A 22,716-nucleotide genomic window follows, 5' to 3' on the forward strand; every position below is an offset into this window, starting at 1 on the left:
TTCTTTGTTCTTTTCAATGAGGGTAGAATAAAAGGTGGGGGGAAAAATAGATTTTTCTCCCTTGAAAAAAAAATTTGATGAGCACTATATAGTCTTTAAACATATTACTGAAATTATAATCAGTATCCAGAGTATTTAAATATTTCTAGCTATTGATGGAGGGGAAAGAGGAGAAGAGGGAAAGGGAAAAAAGGAAAATGACAGATTACATTTGGAATCAGGTGAGGGAAACAAGAGCTACAGCAACCCACAAAACACAACACACAACACACAACACAAAACAATCCTTAGGTCTTATATGGGCCTCTTCTAAATTAGATTGGCAGAGAAGAGGGCATGGGAGGTATTAAATAAAATCACTTAATAAAAGCACACACCTTAAGTCAACTGCACTCAAGATATCATCTTTGACCAGTCACCTGACACACCATGAGAGGAACTAAACCACGACTATATTACCATCCCCACTTTAACAAGAAACAGCTATTATGAAAGGACTACAAACTCTGGTCTCTCAAAAAGGTAAATACAGGCATTTGGGGATTTGGTTCCACCAGGTTTTTTTGGGTTTTTTTAGTGAGGCAGTTGGGATTAAGTGACTTGCCCAGGGTCACACAGCTAGTACATGTTAAGTGTCTGAGGCCGGATTTGAACTCAGGTACTCCTGACTCTAGGGCCAGTGCTCTATCCACCGCGCCACCTAGCTGCCCCCCCCACCAGGTTTTTAAAGACAATAATAGATATGATTATGTTAACAATTTGGAAAATGAACAAAAACGCAGGTGCTATCACCATTTCTTACTTAAAAGCTTAAGCAGTACAAAACATTCACTATAGGGTAGAAACTGAATGAATACAGAAGCCACTTCAGTCAGTAAATCTCTTAGATCATCACAAAGATGTTGCATCCTAAAGCAACACTAGTTGAGATTACAAGATCAGCTGCTAAACATTATACAACACTACCAACAAGATAGCCTCAACAAAAAAAATAAATAGAATTTGAGAAAATGAGCCCTAAGAGAACTCTAGCACAAGACCCAAGCCAGATTATTCTGATAATTGTGAAATCAGAAGGGAAAAAATACAAAATGAAACATACATATGTACATACACACATATGTACATATACACACACGTAAAAGACATTGTTATCGTCAATAAGGGTACAACCACCCCATCTGGTCTCTCTAGCATCACATTATCCAATGCACTATGCAAAGAAAGGACAATAACACTGAAGAAGATAAACTGGAAAGGAGAGCTGGACCTGACAAGTATACCTATAGAAAAAAAGTCATGTTGAAGGCATACAATTTTAAAGACGCTCAGGGGGCATCTCAAAGTGAATGTTTCAACAGAATGAAAAAAAAAGATTGCAGCTGGTTTGTTTACAAAAGGGGGGATGAAACTAGACAGGTTTTTGCAGCTTTGTTTTGTTTTTATAAACACAAACCATCACATCTTTATGCTCACATAAAAGAGAGGTATAAGGAACACAAGATCCCTCTCTTCATATCATGGTATGTCTCATGCATACATTAAAATCAGACAACACATTACAACAGTTCACAAACTGTCAGCTTCATTCAATGACCTGCTGAATACTGACCACATAAAATTAATAACAAGGAAACAGATATTCACAAAAGGCATTCATCAATTTAGTGGAATAAGTCCAGCATAAGGTCCAAACAAACAAACAAATACTGGTTGTGAGGCTAAATATTTGATCCAGTGGTGATATTGTACATTGAATCGTCCAACACTACAAAGCCTCTTCAAGTGAAAACAATAGCAGTACAAAAGAGACTGATTTAACTATGAACATTGTAAAAACAAAATAGATCAAAAATGTGTAACTTGGACAGTTAATAAACTGAACCCAGAACTGAAATTTTAAAAAACAAAAATCAGGTTAGTTTGAATTTAGAAAAGTGTGTAGTAACTTTATATCATTCCAAAAGACTTAAATACTATAGAATCCACCTCTCCAATGTAAATTTATTATCCCAGTAATACAAATCATGGAATACCACTGTTATTAGAAAAACTAAAGTGACAAATAACATAAAAGATATATAATGCATTTAAGTAGAGTTGCACACGTGCCAACAAAAACTTGAGTTGCTTTTAAAAAACACTACAAGGACATGTAAGACTAGACAAGGAGAAAGAAACTCACATAGCAAGAAGTGAGAACAGAAAGACAGTCTCAGCAACATGGTGGAAAGCTCCAAGATAGAAAAAGAAAAAGAGGTCCAATTAGGTAGATAAGCCCCTTATAGAAAATGAATGTGAAAACTCAAGAATTGTACAGGAAGGGGCAACTAGGTGGCGCAGTGGATAAAGCACTGGCCCTGGATTCAGGAGGACCTGAGTTCAAATTTGACTTCAGACACTTGATACTTACTGGCTGTGTGACCCTGGGCAAGTCACTTAACCCTCATTGCCCCTCAAAAAAAAAAAAAAAAAAGGATTGCACAGAATATAGAAAAGTTAAAATGTCTATGATATAACCACACTGATAAAATGAATGGATCCAAAGTACAGTTTATATCTTGAGACTACTATGAAATTTACCCAAAGCAGATATAATTCTGCAAAATCATTTTTATTAATAGAGCCTGAAACTAACAAGAAGCAATATATGCATATTAAATACTGTAACTCTTTAAAGTATGCTATAACCAAAGTCAAAATTAACATTTTTTTCAAAAGTCTATTTGAAGAGAGCTTATAGAACACCTTAATATTATTCTTCTAATAACTTTAAAAAGTTCTGGACACTCAATAACATTATTGAGTTTGTCTTCATGTGGTCACACCCACACCCACACACAGTCTTCTACCACACCTAATCCCACTGCACCAAAATGTAATTTGTTGCCATGTGGCCCCCAAACAATGATGGAATAACGACTCAAAAGTCCTAGTTCTAAAAGGTATAAAGGGTTATACAGGTTGAACTTGATAAGTGGAAGTCTTTTCTATTAGCTTTAACATACAAGACTAACATTCAGCAAACAGTGGCTGATACTCCAGAATACACACCACAGATAGCTTTCTTATGGATGAGAACTTGCTGCTGCTGGGCCCCTACCCACAAGACCTAATTAGTTATAGCTACTATGGTAAATCACTTCTCCTGAAACTCTTGTCAAATTGCTAATTTCTTTCACTACATTTTCTCAATTAAAAAATGTCTAAAGCAAGAACTAAATGATTGTCCCAGAGAACTATAGAGGCTGATATTTTAAATTATTAGACAATTAATGTGCCAATCAGGTCACTTGACCTTTTCTCCTGCTGCTTCTTCAAAACGACCAGCTTCTATAAGAAATGATGAGCAGGTGGATTTCAGAAAAACCTGGACTTACACGAACTGATGCTAAGTGAAGTGAGCAGAACATTGTACACAGTAACAGCAACACTGTGTGATGATCAACTGTGAAGGACTACTTGGCTCTTCTCAGCAATGCATCCAGGGCAATTCCAAAAGACTTATAATGGAAAATGCTCTCCACATCCAGAAAAAGAACTATGGAGTCTGAATGCAGATCAAAGTATACCATTTTCACTTTGTTTGTTGTTGTTATTTTTTTTCTTGTGGCTTTTCTCTTTTGTTCTGATTCTTCTTTTACAACATGATTAATACGGAAATAAGTATAACATGACTGTACATATACAACCTACATCTAATTGTCTGCCGTCTTGGGGAAGGGGGAGGGAAGGGAAGGAAGGAGAAAATTGTGGAACTCAAAAATCTTACAAAAATGAATATCGAAAACAATCTTTACATGTAATTGGAAAATAAAATAAAATCCTATCAAAAAATTTTTTAATAAAATTTTTTAAAACTACCAGTTTCAGGACCTATCCAACAACATATGTTGTGATTTTTAAAAAAAAGAACTTTTAAGCTCTGCAGTTAGGAAACAAATATTTTCTAAACATAGGAAACCCAGCAGCACAAAAACAGCTGACCCCATTTGATGACTGACTTCAGCTTGTAAAGCCTGTATATTTTGGATAGAAATTCCTAACATTATTTATAATGAATATTATATGTATATGGCACTATGTATTTTATTAATTTTAAGCATTTTATTGATGTCTTTTCATCACAGTCATTTCAGTCCCCCACTGAATGAAACCTCCCTTGTAACAAAGAAAAAAGTTAAGCAAAAATGACCAAGAAAGATACCAACAAAGAAAAGAGTTCTGTAGTCCAGGACACAAGCCTAGCATCTCTGAGCTAAGGTACATATCCCACATAGAATGAAACCAAATATACTTTAGTTTGGGCCACTGGACTAGGCCCAATTATGCATTCAGGCCCCAATAAAGGCTCTGCTCTAACCTGGACAAGGGTAATAATCTGCCCTTACACTCAAGAAAGGGACATTCTGTAATCAATCAAAAATCTTCCTCTCAGACGATGCATGGAAACCAGTAAGAAAATGTTACATGAAACAGAAACAAACACTTGCTACTCAGCTTGAAACATTATGAGTACCAACAGTGATAGCACTTTAGAATTGGATGGAAAGCATTCCTTAAATATAGCTGTAGATATGTAATCATCCTGATCCCCCTGGGTTAAAAGGATAATCAGGTTGTAAGGACAAGCAAAGTATTCATATCCTGCTTCAGATACTAAAGAGCAAATGTTTAAATATGAAATCAGCAAGACAAGTCCCTAACGTGTTCACTAAAGAAAATCTCATCTATTTCTCCCACAAAATTAAGTCAACATGTTCACTCCAAAGCCCAAAACCAAACCTCCCTAGACTTTACTTGTACAACAAAATCCCTATTTGCAAGAAGATGCTTCACTTCAGAAAATGGAAGGATGAAGGCAAGCCATTAGCTAAATATGTTAGTTAACCCTAACCCAGCATGGCTTTAATGGTAAAACAAAACAAAACAAAACAAAAACCACACACAATTCCACTTGTTTCTCTCAATCATGATTTACCTAAATAACAAATGTGAAAAGGTGGAATACAGAAATAAAGTATAGAAAGGAACAAACACTAAAGCAAACATTTTTGTTAATACTTTACCATCACATACACAAAGAGACAGAATGATATAGTGAGGAAAGCCTTGGGTTTGGAGGGTTTTAGTTCAAATCCTTGCTCTGTGACCCTAGGCAACTCATTCAACCTTGTGGGAAGAGTTTCCTCATCTGAGAAATAAGCCCTTCTAACCTTATGTAGGTGTGTAATTCTGTCATCTCTTTCCTCTACTCTATACCTTTTTTGTTTTGTGCCCACCTATAGCAAAACGGGGGAAATAGTGCAAGACATAATTTAGTTCGATATACATTTATTAATTTACTACATGTGGCAGGCACTATTTAAGGCTAAACATAATGAGAGACACACAGATAGACAGAGGCAAGGCGACAGGAAAAAAGAGAGATAGGGATAGATGGATAGACTAGGCTGGGCTAGCTAGGACAGATTACTCCATTATAAATAGGAAATGAAGCTCAAATTGACCAAAATGTTACCTCACGTGCTTTAAACTTGCAACAAAGGAAATTCTCATCTCAAATACCAATGGGTCAAAATTTTCGACAGATAACTGGTTCTCAAACATTCTATTACCCCTCCAGAAAGATACCATTCCTTGGGAAGCTAAAATATAATAATCTGGCATAGAAAATGTTTTGGGGTTTTTTTGTTGGAAAGAGAATAGGATATATTGAACACAGTTGTAGAAAAAAAGCCCAAAAACTCTCCATCATGAGAAACCAAAGTACACACTGCCAAGGGATATCATATCTACAAAGCATATACCCAAATACTCCACAAGCAAGCTTGTTGCCCTAAAAATACTACCAAGACAATTTCTAATATAAAAATTCAATTCAATATCTAAATGCCTGCTAGAGATACTGTCTTATGCTTTGTGCTGAAAAAGCTAAAATAATAAAGTCCACCATCAAGAAGTGTATACTCCAACAAGGTATTATAAGTATCTTTAAAAAGTACGGTAGAAGGCAGAATGTGATCATGTAAATGAGAAGTTCCAAACAAAATGTTATGAAAAATTTGAGGAAGGAGAAATCACTTTCAGATAGAAGCAGAGAAAGCTTCATGAATGTGGTTTTAAAAGAAGTGAAAGACCTCAAGAAATAAAGACATGGGGGGGGGGGGGGGGGGGGGGAGAGTGCATTCCAGTATGAGGGATGGCCTGTGAGGATGCACAGAGGTGGAAAGCCAGTGGATGAGATGGTGAAGCTTGTAGTACAACTGGGCTGAAATATTAGAATGTATGAGATAACAATGGAAAGGAAGATTGGAGACTGGAGAAGGATCTCAAGTGCCTGTGTATGAAATCCCTGTTCTATCCTGTAAGTACTGGGCAGCCACTGAAAGTTTTCAAGCAATGGAATGACACAATTAAGCCGTGCAATCAGACAAGTGTTTTGAAAACCATGTGAAGGACATACTGGAGAAAAGAAATTAGAAGCAAGGAGACCTGTTAGGAGGCCTGACCTATGCCAGAAGCAGAGGAAATGGAAAGGTCAAGAGATGACAAAGGTAAGAGATACTAAAGAGAGAACTGATGGGACTCTGGCAACTGAGTAGATTGGACAGGGGAGGAGAGAGAAAATAAGGAAGTAAAAAATGGCTGAGATTAAATGAAAAATTCAGAAATATCTTCCTGCATAGAATAAATGTTAAATTAATTCCCCCAAACATCAAAGTATTCTCTCTACTAGCTACTACTTCAATGAAAAAGGTTACATACTATAATACTGAGAAAATCTCTTCAAATACTGAGACATTCAAATGGGTCATAATATTTCCATACCAAATCATGTCTGAGCAATTTTCATTGTTGTTTTCCAACACCAGGCAACAAAATCCTATTCACCGAACATTATTTGTATGTGAACAAGCCAGGAATTGTACCAACTAGACAGTTATTCACAGAGAATCAAAGGAACAGAAGTTGAGTTCTATTACACACCACCGCTGTGTACAAAGTAACCTGTGTAAACTTAAAAGTGGTGTCTAGTTAGTGGCCAAGGTTTCACAGTAACCGTGATTAACTTCATTCAATTTTTGTATGACAATGTTCAAATACTGAAGTGATGACAAGCTAAAGAGAATTTAACATAGACTAGATCAGATCTCCAAAAAGGAACACTACCATCACCACGAAGGACTTTTTAGCAATAAAAATAATGGCTCCCACCATGCTATTTACTTTGAAAGAAATTCCAATAAAATCCACTCACCTGATCCTCTTCCTCATCCTCATCTTCTGCTAGGCGCTGCCTGCCCACCTCATACAACCTGCATACTGTGTCCATGTTCAGGGCATCCATACTGCCTTGATTCTAAAATCCACCCCATAAAATATGAAGTCAGTGCACCGAAGAATTAGGTATCTGTTTCAGCTTTGACCTACTTCCTTCAATTACCTCCCTGTGTCAATCAAAGTGATGCTTGCAATAATAAATGTTGTTAAGCAGACTGCAAATGTTATATTATACCTAGAGCACAGAAAGGGAGGGAAAAGCAGTGCAAGAAGGCGTAGGTGCTATCACAATTACACACATACACACACACACACACACACACACACACACACAGGGTTCTCCTGTGCTTTGATATTACAATGCTGAAGATTTCGTAAAGATAACCATGGATATAAATTCTAAGTTACAGTGCGAAAACTGTACTACTATATTGTTCCTATACAGAATATCTCAAAAATGTAACACTCCCTCACTACCACCCCCAACCACCCAGGAAATAGGTACAGAAGGACCACTCAAGACATCTGATAACAGCAATAGATAGTGGTAATACACTTCAAATAGCATCTAACATATCAAATAACATCTAACATAGTCTTACCTAAAGGTTAAGCATGATATAAATGTATCATAAAAGAATTAACTATAAGTGCTCTGAATAAATTCTACTCCAGACAATCTATATTCTTCTAAGCATCCTTTACCTCAATAACAGCAAGGTAACAGTCCTTGGTGTCAGTGCACAAGTCAAAAATATTCCGTTTCACATCAATGGTAGCTAGAAAACAGAATGTGACAAAACTCAGTGCTTTTTGTTATTACTTTCTTTTTCTTTTAAAGAATTCAACATACTTTCAGAAATCCTGGTTGGCTCTATTTTTCATCTCCCCTTCCTAACTCCCCTTGCTTTTCTAAATAAAAGAAAAATCACAAATTCTCAAAACAAAAAGGAGGAACAAACTTGACAAGTCTCCCTTTGTGAGTTATAGTCATTTTCCTAGGAAACCAAGATAATTGCAAAAACAAAATGGTAGTGTTTGTGTGTGTATATGGATGTGTGCGTGTAGGCATGTGGTTTTCCTAGGAACAGGTAAACACCTAAAGAACTCCCAAGGAAAAAAAGAGGATATGACATTAAGAATGCATTCTCCTACAAAACATGCATACTTAAAGATTATGATTTTTCATGCTTACCTATAGGCTTATAGTCTGTTGCATTAAATGTTCTGAATGATGACCCAAAGGGGCTTTTCATCCTCTCTTCCATTAAGTCATCTTCATCATCTGCCTGTAGCATAGCTAGTTTATGAGAAGAGAAAGCAACCCCCCCAAAAAAAAGATATTTAAATTTAATCAGAGGTCCAGACAATGTTGTCTTTTAAAAAACCAAGAGTATTGGTGGAATTTCACTATATTTGGTTATGATTCTTCTGGATACATTCTCCTTGTAGTTTCCACAAGTTTGTCTTTAAGCAACATCCTCCTCTTTCACTCATCTACTTCCCCCTGCTGAAATATTTTAAGCAGTACAACCAATGTTCTAACATCACGAAACTGGTAAATGGAAAGTGAACTATGAAGATTGGGTAGTTTTACAAAAGGTTAAGAAGTCATGAAGACTAGAAACTAATTTCCAAGAGATTTTACATCACTATTACACATAATTTAGACTTTACATCTTTGAAGCCAGTTAGTTACCAAGCATCAGAATATGTATGACCTTAAATCAGCACTTTTAAGAATTGTTTTTATTTTCTATCCTGCTGTCTTATGAAAGTACTTTGTTGGGGGCAGCTAGGTGGCACAATGGATAAAGCACCAGCCCTGGATTCAGGAGGACCTGAGTTCAAATGTAGCCTCAGACACTTGACACATACTAGTTGTGTGACCCTGGGCAAGTCACTTAACCCTCATTGACACCCCACCCCCCCCAAAAGTACTTTGTTTTTCATTCACAAATTTCCAAATGCTTTCCAACGTACAGGAGAAATATTCCAAGAGTAAAACTACACAATACTCTGGCAGATTTAGGAGCTCGACAAAGAGAGAAAGACAGGAAGGGGAAGAATGTAAAGGGTATATTCATTACCTCCATACATCACTGTACCCGTATAGTTGAAAACTACACGACACTGATCCAAAGCTGGGACTGTGTGCAGCAAATGGAAAGTTCGAAGGTCCCACTGAAAGAATAGTAGTGAAGGAAGAGCCCCAATAAAAAATTTTTCTTAAACTTATTCTTAGACCCAGGGTGAAAGTCAACAAAGAAACTAACAATTTGTTTCATCTCTTAGTTTATAAAGGTTGATTCTAAAGAGTGAAGGCTCTCAACACCTTCCCACATTACAGACACCAGAATATTGTTGCTAAAATACATGGAAAAGCTGGAAGAGAAAGATAAAACTGAGAGCCACTTCATAATATTGAGATGCCATAGAAATAGTGACCTGAATCAGAGGGAAGTATTCCAATCTGCCTTCCTATACATGGAAGAACTACAAAAAAATCCCTTCAAATGGAAGACTTTCTCTCTAATCTGTTAAGTAAAGAATTTAATATACTTAAATTAAAACTTTACTGAAGCTCAATAAGATAACAACTTAAAAAAAAAGTTTAGTCATTATTCTCAACAATATAGCAAAAACATGATTCCCTATGTAATTGGTTATTATTAAAAAATCTCTCAAAAGTTTTTTGAAGGCTCAAGCCCATCTCAAAACAATAAGAGAATCTGCCTACATGTAACACAAGCTTCAATTATGAATATCTCAGCCAAAAATTTTAAAAGATGTTCTTCATGTTGGAATTTTTGTTTCTTGTAAAGAGTTTACAAATGTCTAGCTAATAGATATGAAGGATAGTTTTTTTAAAAAAATGAAAACTGTAACTTGTCTAGCTTGGAGTATTTCTAACAGTCTGGAGGCTATTTGCAAGGTTGTTTTAAATAATTTTTTAGGCATAACACAGCTTTAATAAGTTAACAAACAGGTAGGCTATTAAAAAAATATTCTTTAAAATTAACCACACTACTAAATCAAGATTTCCTTTAAATTACACTGATGAAAAGCAGTATTTCAACTAATTACAAATCTGTATGGCAACAAAAAAAAAGTCAAAATCAAACAAGTTATACAATTTTTGTCATACTACACAAAACAACCATATATATTTACAAAAAACACTGGATGACTAACTAGATTTTTCATTTGTCTTCCAGATGTTTAACATACTACATGCTCAGTCTACGAGGCAGTACAAGGGACAAAAAGAACTAAATAGATATTAGTTTTTTTGAAAATCAGTAGAATTATATTTCTACCTTTCTGCACTATAACCCAATCTTAACTTTAAAGGATTTATAACTCAAGAAGTTCTAGTAAGGGTGAAGGATACAATTTCAGTATTAATTATGACTTCCAGTCCGTTAGGATGAAAAACGCCGCTGATGTTCATGTTGAACTTGTCAAACTTATGTATGGCCTGTGCAGAGCGGACATCCCAGAGGACCCCGTCATTTAAGACTAGATCATCTGTAGGATTAAACGTGGCACAGTTCCTCTTGTAGTTGTTGGCAAGATCTGGGTTAAAGAGAGTCAACAGCTTGTTGCCAGTCTGAATGTCATAAATCTTTGGAGAAAAAAAGAGGAGTGAGGAAGATTTATCAGATTTATGTGTTAGTTAAATTGCAACAGAAAGATCTGCAAACCCAATTTTCCCTGATTTCTCATTTCTGACAATTTTTTCAACCCCCAATTCTCCCAACTTGCCTAACAAGAAACCAACCTATATCTTTGCTAAAATTCTAAACTATAACAGGTAGCTTTTTCAATGGATACCCCTTTCCCAAAAGAAAAAGAAAGAAAAATAGGAGTCAAGCCTCCCCTCAAGATGAGTAGGAGGAAATCCTCTTTTCCCTATCACCATCTTGGGAAAAGGACAATGTATATCTAGCCTAGTGGGAAAATGGCATGCTTCCCTTTTCCAACTCAATATATGATGGTCTAACTATTGACTATTCATTCTTTAAGGGCAGCTCTCTCTCTCTTTGGGTAGAAGATGGAAAAGGAGGCTGGATAGTATAAGATTTTCCTTGAAATATTCCAACACATTTGTCCCCAACACAGAACTTCAATTACTCAAGCAAAGTGTCCCAATACTCACAGCAGCTTAAATGCCAAGATATTTAACCTACACAATCAATCAATAAACATATATATTAAGCACTTACTATCTTGCCAGACACTGTGCTAAGCACTGGGGATACAATGAAAGGGAAAAACAGCACCCCCCTCCAAAAGCACCCTCCCCGCAAAACCCATTTGTTTGAAAATGTCAGCTTCTCAGATTGTAAGGTTTTCTTGTGGAGCCTACAACTCTCTTCCTAGTTATACTTAGGGCCATAGCCTTCCAGTCAGAAGCATCTTATGTAAACAGAAGTACACGATCAGCTGTAAAGTTACAAAATCAAAGATACTTACATGGGCGATGTCCCCTTTTGTGCCAATGACCCTATCCTGTGAGTGCTTGCTGAACTCTACGTAGTGGTCTTCTGTGAAGGAATGCCTGCAGGCAAGTAACAGGTAGCAGATATATCATACTCTCTGGAATCTGATCCTTGCAGAAGCTAAGTTTAAAACTTGCATCAAGTTCATTCCCAACTTTCTACACAGCTAAACTTCTTGAATTTAGATTCACCAACTCCCACAGATAAAACCAAAACATTCAAAGACTTGGGAAAAAAATCTGACAAGAGAGTCCTACCTTAATTTTTCCAAGCAAGATAAAAGTGCTAATAGGCCTCGGCTCATAAGAGAAGGAAACTTAATCACCAAAATAATTAGCAGGGCCCTAGTGCTTTTATTCAAGCTCTAAACTACCCACATGCAGAGGCAGCAAGATAGCCAACTGCCATGTGTTAACAGAATTCTTATGGGAAACAGGTGTGACGCGTGCCATATCCAGTCAACTGGGGTGGGGAGGAGGGGGAAGGAATGCTGCTGAGCAATGAGAGTTAACAGTTAAAGAGCATTTCAAGGTCTAAAAAATGTTTTACATCCAATTATCTCATTTGAAACCCTACAACAATCATGTGATATAGGTATTATAGATATTACTATTCCCATTTTATAATTGAGACTGAAGCTCAGGGTGGCTAAGTGACTTGCCTATGGTCACACAGAAAGTAAGTGTCAAAAGGTGGGATTTGAACCCAGGTCTCTCCTAACTCCAAGTCCAGCGCTCTCTCCACTACACCACGCTGCATTAAACATTGCAATGGTAGGTTCAATCTGAGAAAAAACAGTTCTGGAATAAAAGAAGAGAGTAAGTTTTCTTCTTTATCCATCAAGCTAAAAATTTAGGGGATTAAAGTTTATTCAGAAGTAGCTAACAACCAATATTCTTCTTTTCCTAATAACCCCTTTAAAGGCAGAGACCAGGTTGACAAAGAGTGTACTCACTTCATATCAAACACTGATTTCATTCCCCAGAGTGCAGAAAGGGGCTGGCTCCAAGTGGCAGATGTTAATAACAAAGATCCATCCTAAAAAGGGAGGTGGTTTGAGTTAAGTAACAATAAGATATTTACACACAGTTAACAACTGACATTTAAATAGAATTTCAGTTTGCAAAATGCTTTACAAACATCACTACACAGGTATATACATTTACAACTAGCACACAAAAATATACTTATGAAAATACGTTTCTAGCCTAGTTCTATAGAGCAACAGAGGCCACAGGAACTCCTATGGGAGCCAGAAACAGATAAGTTACATGATATAACTATATTCTGAAAGCAGGACCTTAGAAACACAAAAATTCCTGGAGACATTATACACTCCTAACCTTGTAATATGTGGCAGTCACTAACATAGTAATGACAATGAAAATATTCCAGTGGGGAGCACATTCTCATTCTAAAGAAAAAGATTCAAAATTTATTCCATCTCCTTTTAAATCACGTCATATTCCTCAGTATTCCTCATCTGTAGCATTGGCCAACAAAAGATAAATCTCCTGTTCAAGACACTTTTTAAGAACTTGACAAATTTTAGAGTATTTATTTGGGTAGCCTCAAACATGTAAATGTCTCCTTCCTTTGGGGTTAGTAATGATGTGCTGATAATGTGAGTCTTCTCCATTTGGGGGGAAAAAACTTGAGAAGAGTAGTAATATGCCACCACATTGGAATTATGTGATATTTCTCTTCCAAGTAACTCATAATATTTTAAAATTTTAAATGAATTTTTAAATTCCACTCGGACAGAACTGTGCTAGAGAACCAGAACATTTTACTACATATCTATGTAAAGCAATGAGGCACCACAGTGTGCTGAACAGAAAGCTGGCCCAGAAGCCAGGAGTAACTGGATTCAAGTTCCCCCATTGACACATCCTAGCTATGTGATCCTACAGAAATAATGCTCTAGACAATTCTAAGAAGCAAAAGACGAAGAAAAGGTGCCATCCTGCATTGGTAGAAGGAGCTGGGAGTACCCTATACTAATGAAATCACAGTTGCAGTCCCTATTCCTTATCTACTGTAACCTGATAGATCTTATTGATGTGGCTTCCACAATGAGAGGAGTACAATGAGAAAACAATCAGGCCTTGGCAGGAGGGCTTTTAGCAAACTCACTCTAAAGAGCTTCTTACCCTAGATGGTTCAAGGTGTGTGATGGCAGAGTTATGACAGTTATAACTAGCCTCTTCCTGCCCACTGAACACATTGTAAAGTTTCAGCTGCCCCGTACAAGTGCCAAGCATCAGAAACCTCTCTCGGGCTGAGAATGCACAGCAGGTAAAGCCACTTTCATCCTCATTTGCTTCCCGAAACACTGAAATGGGACGGAACCTAGAAAAAGACACAGAGATCATTAGCCACAATAAATCAAAAAACTCTAAGGAAAAGAAAACTCAGGCAAACTGAGTTAAACAGAGAAAAACAGAGTTTGGTTGGAGGCATAGGGGTGGTACAGTCACAAATGCTTCCCAGTAAATGCTATAATGACAAAAAAACTGGTTTGATTCCATTTTAAATGAAAGGAAGAAAAAGCTTCTCATTTTCATATTAAAGCCAAAACTAAAAGCTTATATTATTAGTTCTTTCTGGATTTTAAAAATTATTCCAGCATTTATATGCCAACCCTATGGAAAAGAATAAAGACCAATATGAGCCAAGACCAGAAACAAGTCCGGAAGGTCTAGTTCAGGGCAGCTCATTAGAACAGATTCTAGAGGAGCCAGTAATCCTGACATGGAAGAGTTAGTCTGTCTAGGATGCCTACGACAACAACACAAGGAGCCTAGAATCACTGCTTGGTCTCACAATCACAGAACTATGTTGACTTTGTAATAATTTAACTAAAAAACAGCTACCAAGGCTTACTAATCCAGGCTCACATTGCTCATGTTTTACAGTATGAAGATTTCCCTGTTCCCTAAGAGGTTAAAAGCATTTTCTTACCTGCTGAAGATGAGGTGCCTATCAAAGCACCCACCATCTACCCCTCCGTACTTTGGAAAGGCTGCTCTGCGGGTTAGCCGCGAGGTAAAATTTGTTGGGGCTTGCCGCCTTTGTTTTGGCTCAGGACACTGGTGAGGGGTAAAAAGAGAAAAGGGGGGACAGGTGGCAACTGGGTTCTTGCAACGAGCATGCTGCTCTCTAAGGTATTCTGTGATGATACTGTCCAGCGTGGGAGGGGAAGGAAGATGTCTGTCCAACTGCTTTTTTATGGCTGGGCTTTGACTGTAGGCGCCATGGTCCGATTTCTGCCGTAACACTCTGATTTTCCTGCCATTGCAGGGTGATGGCCTCTCCCTGATAAAACTGATCCTGCCAATCAAAGGGGAACTGCCTGCATAAGATGGGCCAGGCAGGGCAAGTGGACCCTGTGGAGGCCGTGACTGAGAGTGGACAGATGAGGCAGAGGAGGCTACACTGGCATGGCTGCTTAGTCTGGCTGCAATGCCATTGGCAATGCGAGGGGTGCGAGGCAGAGAGACAGGGGAAGCAGCAGCTGTGACAGGAGTGAAGGCAGAGGAATGAGACGCAGCAGTCATGGGTAGATCAGCCTCTCTGGTGAGGACAGTAGCTGTCTCTCCCAGCCCTTTGGAGATGAGATGGTTTCGAATTAAGAGAAGCAATTCCTTCTCAGGAAAGGAGATTCTAGACTGGGCTACCACATCTGCTTTCTGCAGCCGTGCAAGAGAGACATCAGTACCAATAAGGAGGGGCTTTCCTGATACACGTTCAATAAGTTCAGCAGCATATTTGCAGAACTTGACATGGTCACTGCGTTTGTCCTGCAAAACAGGCTCCTTCATCAGCTGCTGAATCTGGCAGCTACTAAAGAGAGGCAGCTTGCTGATGATCTGCCGGACAGTACTACTGCGAGAAAGTCCTACTAGGGCTTTGCATGCTAGCGCTCTGATCTGGTCTGCATCAGTGATGGGCATCTTGATGGACAACAATGACAAGAGCACCTTGATACCATTGTTGGACTGTACCACATTCCACATCTTGGCCAGGGTGTGTTCACTGCTTTTTGGAGGCTGAGGCAACTTCCGTCTTGGAGTTCCAGATATGAACTTGCCAATACTAGAGATCCGGTTATCTGGGCCACACACACAATTGATAATGATCTGAAGAGCCGATTTCTGAATTTCAGCATCATGGATAAAGAACTCACCCTCCGCCACTCCCAGGATGATACTGATGCCTATTTGGAGGAAAACAAAATTTGTTTATTCTTCTCTCCCAGTATTTTAAATTGATATTCATGTTAAGATTCAGAGGAACATCAGAAACAAGAACTGGGAGTTGTGTTAATTTTATTTTAATACTTTGTAGATCACAAAACAAACATGTTTCTTCTCATATGGTATTTACTTTGAGGGCTATTGTGAAGAAAATTCTGTGTCAGGTATAACGTTAGCGATATAAAATATTATCTATTACTGTTGTTGGCAACAATCAACCTCATGGGTTTATTGTAAGGAAATCTCTTTAAAGTACTTATGGGGGGAGGGGGGGGCAGCTAGGTGGTCCAGTGGATAGAGCACTGGCCTTGGATTCAGGAGTACCTGAGTTCAAATCTGGCCTCAGATACTTGACACTTACTAGCTGTGTGACCCTGGGCAAGTCACTTAACCCCCATTGTCCCGCAAAAAGATAAATAAATAAATAAAAATAAAAAATAAAGTACATATAGGTGCAGCTAGGTGGCACAATGCATAGAGCACTGGCCCTGGAGTCAGGAGTACCTGAGTTCAAATCCGGCCTCAGACACTTAACACTTACTAGCTGTGTGACCCTGGGCAAGTCACTTAACCCCAATTGCCTCACCAAAAAAAATTAAAAATAAAAAAATTAAGTACATATAAATGTACTTTACTATAAAAAAAATGATGAGTAGGATGCTATCAGAAAAACCTGGAAAGACCTACATGAGCTGATGCAAAGTGAAATGTACTGTATACAAAATAACAGTAAAACTGCAAGATGATCTGCTGTGAATGACTTGGTTATTTTCAGCAATGCAATGATCCAAGATAACTCTGAAGGTCTTATGAAAAATGCAATCCATCTAAAGAGAAAGAACTGATGGTATCTGAATACAGATTCAAGCATAATTTTTTTTGTTAGTTCCTTTATCTGAAATTTTGTTTTTGTCTCTTTTTCCTTCACAACCTGGCTAATGTGGAAATGTTTTGTATGACTGCTCATGTATAGCTTATATTGACTTGAGTTCTTGGGGGAGAGGGGGAAAGAGAATTTGGAACACAAAGTGTTTTTTAAAAATATTGATATCAAAATTTGTATTTTACCTGTAACTCGAGAAAATACAATTCTAAATAAATCAAATAGAAAGAGCCTCCCTGCTCCAAGCAAACAAAGGTGTTTCTTCTTTGCTGCAGAAATCACTGCTGTGGATTCAGCCTATATAAAGTAACCTAAAGAGTGAGGGTATAGTCACTCACTTCAAGAGTCATATTCAATGGTGGTCAGAAGCAAGGCAAGCTCGGGGCAGCTAGGTGGCGCAGTGGAAAGAGCACTGGCCCTGGAGTCAGGAGGACCTGAGTTCAAATCCAGCCTGACACTTGACACTTACTAGCTATGTGACCCTGGGCAAGTCACTTAACCCCAATTGCCTCACCCCCCCCCCAAAAAAAAAGCAAGGCAAGCTATATACAAAAACAGTAACTCATATTTTTTGTCGTCTTAAAGTTTCCTAAACACTTAACTCACAAGGACCCTGAAAGGAAGGTAGAACAAGTGTTGCTAGCCTCAACTGACAGGTGAGTAAAATCAAACTCACATGAGAAATGATTTGCCTAGACATATGGGTAGTGAGGAATAGTATAAAGAATATCAATACCAACCAATATCAGAGGTCCTGACTGAAAGATGTCTCAAAAAAAAAGATTATAAAGTTCTTCCTAGAGGTTTCCATGGAATTTCACATGTATCAAAGAAATGCTCTTTAACTTTTCCTAAAACCCACAGAGTCTCAAGGAAAAAGTGACACAAACGAGAATGTATATGGGTTAAAAAAAGAGAATGGGGCATTATTAATGCTGAATACCCTAAAAACACCATCATATTACTATGGAAACATCAATTTCCTCACACAACGTCTCTGCAGCTAACCTACACTGTGTGTCACAGACAAACCACAGAGCACAGAACCAATTGTTGCCTTCTGGTTAAGTACAGTACTATGAAATGTAAACCCGAACGGCAAACAGGGTACCAACCACCAAAAGAAAAAATTCATGTTAAACCCTCTCTCTGGGTCTTTGCACTGGCCATCCCTGAATGCCAGCAATGCTCTCATTCCAGATCCCCACCTCCTGGAATCCGTTACCACCTTCCAGACTCAGCTCAAGTACTACCTTCTACATGAAGCTTTTCCTAATGCTCCCAAGAGCCAGCATCCTCCTTAAACAATCTTGTATTGATTTTTTAATGTATACATTTTTGGTTTGTCTCACCCCAACCTCAGGTCCCACCCCCAACAGAATACAAGTTACTAGACAACAGAGGTTATTTCATTTTTGTCTTGGTATCCCCAGGAATGAACACAGTACCTAACACACAATACACATTTAATAAATGTTTGTTGATTAAATGATAAAAAATAAATTCAACTTACCTACAGTAGAGACAGTGGATCCAGCTTCATCTAACACATCTACTGATTCAGCTAACTGCAGCTGGATTTTTGGTACCACAGTAAGAATAGCCAGGACATCTAAAGCATAGCGTACAGTATCATTCCTAAAAGAGTAGACAAAGGAACTTGGCAAAATGAAAAGTATGATACAGCCAAAGAATGTGTAAGAAATGTCAGACTAGACTGTGGTCAGTCTCTGAAAACAGTGGAGCTTTAAAATAAAATATAAAATAACTCAAAAGGTTAGGAATATGCTCCAAATATTCTTAGCTTCTCTTCATAATCTAAGGAGTCTATCATTTAGGAGTTTATCTACACCTTTCTTGATCCTCATATTTTTAGCCCATACCACTTTTGGAACAATATGTACCAAGAGTTGACGATCATCTATATTAACAAACACTTCCTTTTTTCTTGTCCTACCATTTCAAGTATTAGAATGTCAGTTCCTTAAGGGCAGGAACTGTCTTTTGCCTCTTTTTCTATCTCAACATTTAGCACAAAGCCTGGCACATAGTAGGCACTTAATATATGTTTATTGATTGATTACTAATTGCAGGTCCCTTCCTAAGTCTAAGAACGTTAAGTTCTACTGTTCTAACATCTGGCAAACAAGTCCACATTCACCCTCCTAAAATAACTTCACGATTTTGTGAATTTTGATCCTTTCTCCTTAGCGATCATCCATCCGAAAAGAAGTTTCTTTTAATCATTTTCATGGGGGCAGCTAGATGGTACAGTGGATAGAGCACCGGCCCTGGATTCAGGAGAACCTGAGTTCAAATCCGGCCTCAGACACTTAACAATTACTAGCTGTGTGACCCTGGGCAAGTCACTTAACCCCAATTGCCTCACACAAAAAAATTTTTAAAAAAAAATTTTTTTAAATCATTTTCATGCAACCACCCCCCATTTCTTTCACCAGTTTGGCTGCCCATTTCTGGTCCTCATTCTGCTTAGTTATATCTTCCTTTACAAGTGAAAAACAAACTAGACATAGTACTCTATGTGTGTAAAACACTAGAGTATCCTTAAAGAGACTAGGAGGGTTTTTTTATTTGATGAGATAAGGTAGAGCAGAGGTAGTAGTATACAGTACCTAACATTGTATTTCATGTCTTCCTTTATACCATGGCCCAACAAATGAGATTTTTAAAGAGAAGGTAAATCTAACTTTAGGAGTAATTCTCTAGTCCCACCTTGCATAGTAGGTTTTCCAGTTGCAGGCAATGGAGATAAGCTGTAACATGAGTTGCACACAAGAAAGTTTGAGGAAGACTTCAGCTGGTTCCCAATATAACTGAGCTGGTCCATATTCTATGAGAAACTCCATCATCTCCACAATCTGCTCATGAGTATAAGAACATGCCTACATGCAGAGAAAACAGACCATGCCATTAAGAATTTTATCATCTCACATTCTCTGGTGCTTTATCAGTCGTACAGTTTTAGCAATAAAAAATTAAGTAAGATCCTCTGGATTCCACAATTCTACAATTAGTAAAAGGCCATGGGGCAGCTAGGTGGCTCAGTGGATAAAGCACCCGCCCTGGATTCAGGAGGACCTGAGTTCAAACCCGGCCTTAGACACTTGACACTGTGAGAATTAGAATGGCACCCCCTACTGGAAAGATACTGTAAGGGAAGCTCTGCCATGAGGAGAAGGCATGTGACTAGCGTCTGGAAGCTGGCCGGCATTCGGAACTTCCACCTGTCAATCAGGGCAGGGCTGCCAACCAATTAGCTTGCAGGGTGTGTGTGGGTGTGTGTGTGTGTGTGTGTGTGTGTGTGTGTGTGTGCGCGTGTGCGCGTGCGCGTACGTACATACGTACATGGCCCTGTTTCCTGTTTCACAAGAGGCTTCTGGGAGGAGGAAGGAAGCGTTGGAGTCTCTTGGGATCCTGACCTCAGTATGGCAGGTTGGATGCTGGGGTCTCTTGGAAATAGTTAGATTTTTTACCCCTCTCTCCTCACCAAATTCTTATGCTCCTTAATAAATTTTTAAAAGTCTAAACTCTTCGAATTTAAGGTGACCACTCATTAGATTTTAGTAGATTTTAGACATAATAGCTAGAATTTTAGCCCCTTACAACACTTACTAGCTGTGTGACCCTGGGCAAGTCATTTAACTCTCAATGCCCCGACCACCCTAAAAAACCAAAAAAATAAAATGGGGTTATATTTGGGGCAGCTAGGTGGCGCAGTGGATAAAGCACCAGCCTTAGATTCAGGAGGACCTGAGTTCAAATCTGGCCTCAGACACTTGACACTTACTAGCTGTGTGACCCTGGGAAAGTCACATAACCCTCACTGCCCCATGCCAAAAAAAAAAAAAAAAAGCCATGGTAAATAGCTACACAGCTTTATCAGATTTTATTTATATAGTGCTTGACTATTTACCAAGCAGTTTCATGTACACAATCATCTCTTTTACAGACAAATGGATCAAAACCCATAGCAATTCAAGTGACATATCTGGGGTCCATGACCCAGTGAAATGTCAGAAGTAGGAATGGAACCCAGATTTGCCCTGCAAAAACAAAACAAAAACAAAAAGACAAAACCAAAAAAATCCACATTTTAATTATCTCTATTTTCATTTGAGATATTTAAAATGTGTTAAAAATGGTTTTATGTACAAGAAAAATGGGTAGAGTATTTTTCAAGCTACTCAGATTTTTCCAAGGCATCAGCCTGAGCCTACTATAGCTCATCTATTATCTACCTACCTACCTACCTATTATCTAAATATACAAATCTAAATATAGATAATATATATTATCTATAATAATACATGGGTTGTGTTTTTGTAACAAAAAAATAGAAAAACAAGAAGTGATATAGGATTTTATAAAAGAAAGCTCTGTATAATACATACCTCAGTAAACCTTTTATTTCTGATATAAAGAAGAAAGAGACATGGCAACTCAAATCTGTGGGGAAAGAGTCTCTGAAATTAACCTATGTCTTTACTTTTAATTAGTCCATGACTATACACAAGGCAAAACTAATACGGGAACTCATGCACTACAGTATTTCATTAAATCAAGTGTGTATCTCATACCAATGATGCACTCTTAAAAAAAAAGTGTAAAATAAGCCCTTCCCAATCCTTGCTTACCTTGTATGGTGGCTGGGGATGGACAAGAATACCACCTTCCGTCCTCTGAAGTGACTGTTTCACCTGTTCCAACTTAATGGCCAGGTGAGCTTCAAAGTACCTGCGGAGTGCCATGCAGGTATGCTTCCCAGTTTGGCGGCTGGCAAATATTTCATCATCACTCAGAAGAGCACCCTGATCTTCCAAGTTTAGGATTTCTAGGGTACTGATCTATGAAGAGGGACAGAGGGAACAGAACAGGACAGGACAACAGAAAAATGAAAGGCAGTTAGAGAAGAAAAACTTTAACTTTCTGATAAGCAGTCTTCAATATAAAAGCTCAACACACTATCCAAAGATTGGTATCTTGGATGCAAATTATTATACTCAAGTAGGTTAGACTAATGCATATGTATTCTTTCCAGGTACAAAACTGGATCTTTTAGAAAAACCAGGGGGCAGCTAGGTGGCACAGTGGATAAAGCACCAGCCCTAGATTCAGGAGAACCTGAGTTTAGATTCGGCCTCAGACACTTGACACTTACTAGCTATGTGACCCTGGGCAAGTCACTTAACCTTCACTGCCCCACAAAAAAAAAAGAGAGAAATACCAAAGCTATATTAAGTAAGAGTAATTCCTTTTGAGAACAGAGGTCACATTTTCCCCTTCTAATTATAACACCAATATTCATGTACTGGTATCTATATAACTATGAATAATTAACGCCAAGATCTTAGAAGAATCAAAACTGAGAAACAAAAAGAAAAAAGGGAGATACAAACAGGCTACAACACATTACCAATAATGATGTGCATAAAAGAAATTATATCAAATGCAAACATCAAGGACATGGATGACTGGAAAATGAGGTGGGGCCAGTCATGTATCATGAGTGGGAGAGAGAATACTGGTATCCACAAAATATAAAAAATGTAAGGCAAAGCTTTCAGCATACTGGATGACTCTTTTATGGACAATTTGTGAAAGGAAATGGGTATAAATAACACAAAATGAGTGCTAGTATACACTGTTAGAACACCCATACCAGTGAAATCATGGATCCACCAATGCTACATGCCACTTATCAGAGATTTATCTAGTCACTACTCACAAAACACTTAACAAGCTCTAACCCAGGAAAGCTAATGAT

At 38.0% G+C, this 22,716-nt stretch overlaps 1 protein-coding gene across 4 annotated transcripts in view; it reads right to left on the minus strand.

Moving 5' to 3' along the window:
- The window catches only part of DCAF1 (DDB1 and CUL4 associated factor 1), an 80,939-nt gene that overhangs the window by 13,607 nt on the left and 44,616 nt on the right, over positions 1 to 22,716 (minus strand). For all 4 annotated transcript variants that reach the window (XM_043979610.1, XM_043979613.1, XM_043979611.1 and 1 more), the window contains exons 11-22: positions 21,587 to 21,796; positions 19,665 to 19,834; positions 18,445 to 18,569; positions 14,754 to 16,008; positions 13,943 to 14,141; positions 12,745 to 12,827; positions 11,764 to 11,848; positions 10,679 to 10,912; positions 9,375 to 9,468; positions 8,480 to 8,584; positions 7,990 to 8,063; positions 7,262 to 7,363 (exon numbers count right to left, since the gene is read on the minus strand). In XM_043979610.1, the coding sequence (XP_043835545.1) occupies positions 7,262 to 7,363; positions 7,990 to 8,063; positions 8,480 to 8,584; positions 9,375 to 9,468; positions 10,679 to 10,912; positions 11,764 to 11,848; positions 12,745 to 12,827; positions 13,943 to 14,141; positions 14,754 to 16,008; positions 18,445 to 18,569; positions 19,665 to 19,834; positions 21,587 to 21,796 (2,736 nt within the window). The remainder of the gene's footprint in view (positions 1 to 7,261; positions 7,364 to 7,989; positions 8,064 to 8,479; positions 8,585 to 9,374; positions 9,469 to 10,678; positions 10,913 to 11,763; positions 11,849 to 12,744; positions 12,828 to 13,942; positions 14,142 to 14,753; positions 16,009 to 18,444; positions 18,570 to 19,664; positions 19,835 to 21,586; positions 21,797 to 22,716) is intronic.

Source organism: Dromiciops gliroides, chromosome 1 (assembly GCF_019393635.1).
Source record: "Dromiciops gliroides isolate mDroGli1 chromosome 1, mDroGli1.pri, whole genome shotgun sequence".
In the NCBI taxonomy this organism is placed as follows: Eukaryota; Metazoa; Chordata; class Mammalia; order Microbiotheria; family Microbiotheriidae; genus Dromiciops; species Dromiciops gliroides.